This window comes from Penaeus vannamei, chromosome 32 (genome assembly GCF_042767895.1).
Source record: "Penaeus vannamei isolate JL-2024 chromosome 32, ASM4276789v1, whole genome shotgun sequence".
NCBI classification, from domain to species: domain Eukaryota; kingdom Metazoa; phylum Arthropoda; class Malacostraca; order Decapoda; family Penaeidae; genus Penaeus; species Penaeus vannamei.
This window is the reverse complement of record NC_091580.1, coordinates 5566213-5568712: the sequence shown is the minus strand read 5'-3', so window position 1 is coordinate 5568712 and position 2500 is coordinate 5566213. Positions and strand designations below refer to the sequence as shown.

At 41.7% G+C, this 2500-nt stretch overlaps 1 protein-coding gene across 1 annotated transcript in view; it reads left to right on the top strand.

Moving 5' to 3' along the window:
• Nucleotides 1-1070: 1070 nt before the first annotated feature.
• The window catches only part of LOC138867804 (multiple epidermal growth factor-like domains protein 6), a 1944-nt gene continuing 514 nt past the window's right edge, over nt 1071-2500 (top strand). Inside the window, exon 1 of the mRNA XM_070144610.1 lies at nt 1071-2500. This exon is cut by the window's right edge and continues 514 nt beyond it. Within this exon, the coding sequence (XP_070000711.1) occupies nt 1071-2500 (1430 nt within the window).

Here is a 2500-nt window from a genome sequence, read left to right as displayed (position 1 = left end):
GTCTGTCTGTCTGATTCTGACTGTCTTTCTTGCTCTCTTTCTTTCTCTCTTTTCTGTTCTTCTTCCTCTCCTCCCGTCCGCCACCTCAGTCTTGCATGAAATATAGTAATACTCTTTATATAGCGATCTCAAAACTGATAAAGAAAACAAAAAACAAAAAATAAAGAATGGCCTAAATTAATATTTGAGCCTCCATACAAATTCTAAAAAGAAAAAAAAGTCAATAATATATCAATAATACTCGTATACTATATTAATCCCGTATTTTATTTATTAATACTATATTAATACTATATTAATTCCGTATTTCTGAATACATTTTATCAAAAATAACCGCAGACAAATCAAAGCATTTCCTCCGACCTTTAAATGAAAAGCTCGAGTGGGATACAAATTTCAATCATATAACAAATCAGAACAAAAATTCATATTCATATTTAGGAAGAATCGTAACTATGAATTTTCAGAGAAGCTCATTTACCAATGTATCAGCAACATGAAATTAAAAAAAAATAATGGGTATACATCATTTTATTTATAATTGAGGTTAAAGTATTTGAAGAGTGTTGTCGCTTCCTTCAGTTATTTGTGATATTATAAAATATATAATATAATATAATGCATAATATTATAGGACTAAATTAATGCGAAATATCATGCAGTATGTAGACCCTGTAATACAGCATCATGTTCACAAAGTATCTCTTTATTTGCAATGATTCGAGTGTGATTTACGAGAAATTGCGAAAACCCGCAGTAGGGCCATGATAATGATGAAATAGTGATAAGAAGGAAGAGGAAGACGACAATGATGGTGGAGATGAAAAAGAAGTTGGAAATGGTAATAACAATAGCATTCGTAATGGATATAATAATAGTGTACTACTACCACTGCTAATATAAAACAGCTTCTCATACTGACATAAAGCTAAATAAATTATATTTATAGGTAAATAAAAATAATGATAACAGCAAAGACAAGGATAAAAACAAGAATGATATTTTGTATTTCCTGTCAGTAATAACAAATACAATGATAATGATGATAATAATGCCTATGTTTAAAAGGCATGGAATCAGTAAATAAAGCTAATGCAGAGAAGCTGTCGTCAAGGTGGCAAGTCTCTCCTCTCCACATCCCCCATGCAACCCAAAGGAACTGCAAGTGCCATTGCAACCAGACACCAGTGCTGTCGAAGGAATTGCCACAACTGAGCAATTCAACAGCAAACTTCTTTAGGGCCTCCTACTCCAGATTTCCCCTTAGGATTTTCTCCATTTGGTATCTAGGAAGTATATGCGACGACTCCTGCCCTTCCCTGGGATTAGGAAGTATATGCGACGACTCCTGCCCTTCCCTGGGATTAGGAAGTATATGCGGCAACTCCTGCCCTTCCCTGGGATTAGGAAGTATATGCGACGACTCCTGCCCTTCCCTGGGATTAGGAAGTATATGCGGCAACTCCTGCCCTTCCCTGGGATTAGGAAGTATATGCGGCAACTCCTGCCCTTCCCTGGGATTAGGAAGTATATGCGACGACTCCTGCCCTTCCCTGGGATTAGGAAGTATATGCGACGACTCCTGCCCTTTCCTGGGATTAGGAAGTATATGCGACAACTCCTGCCCTTCCCTGGGATTAGGAAGTATATGCGACGACTCCTGCCCTTCCCTGGAATTAGGAAGTATATACGGCGACTCCTGCCCTTCCCTGGGATTAGGAAGTATATGCGACAACTCCTGCCCTTCCCTGGGATTAGGAAGTATATGCGACGACTCCTGCCCTTCCCTGGGATTAGGAAGTATATGCGACGACTCCTGCCCTTCCCTGGGATTAGGAAGTATATGCGACAACTCCTGCCCTTCCCTGGGATTAGGAAGTATATGCGACAACTCCTGCCCTTTCCTGGGATTAGGAAGTATATTCGGCAACTCCTGCCCTTCCCTGGGATTAGGAAGTATATGCGACAACTCCTGCCCTTTCCTGGGATTAGGAAGTATATGCGACAACTCCTGCCCTTCCCTGGGATTAGGAAGTATATGCGACAACTCCTGCCCTTCCCTGGGATTAGGAAGTATATGCGACAACTCCTGCCCTTTCCTGGGATTAGGAAGTATATTCGGCAACTCCTGCCCTTCCCTGGGATTAGGAAGTATATGCGACAACTCCTGCCCTTCCCTGGGATTAGGAAGTATATGCGACGACTCCTGCCCTTTCCTGGGATTAGGAAGTATATGCGACGACTCCTGCCCTTCCCTGGGATTAGGAAGTATATGCGACAACTCCTGCCCTTCTCTGGGATTAGGAAGTATATGCGACGACTCCTGCCCTTCCCTGGGATTAGGAAGTATATGCGGCAACTCCTGCCCTTCCCTGGGATTAGGAAGTATATGCGGCAACTCCTGCCCTTCCCTGGGATTAGGAAGTATATGCGACAACTCCTGCCCTTCCCTGGGATTAGGAAGTATATGCGACAACTCCTGCCCTTACCTGGGATTAGG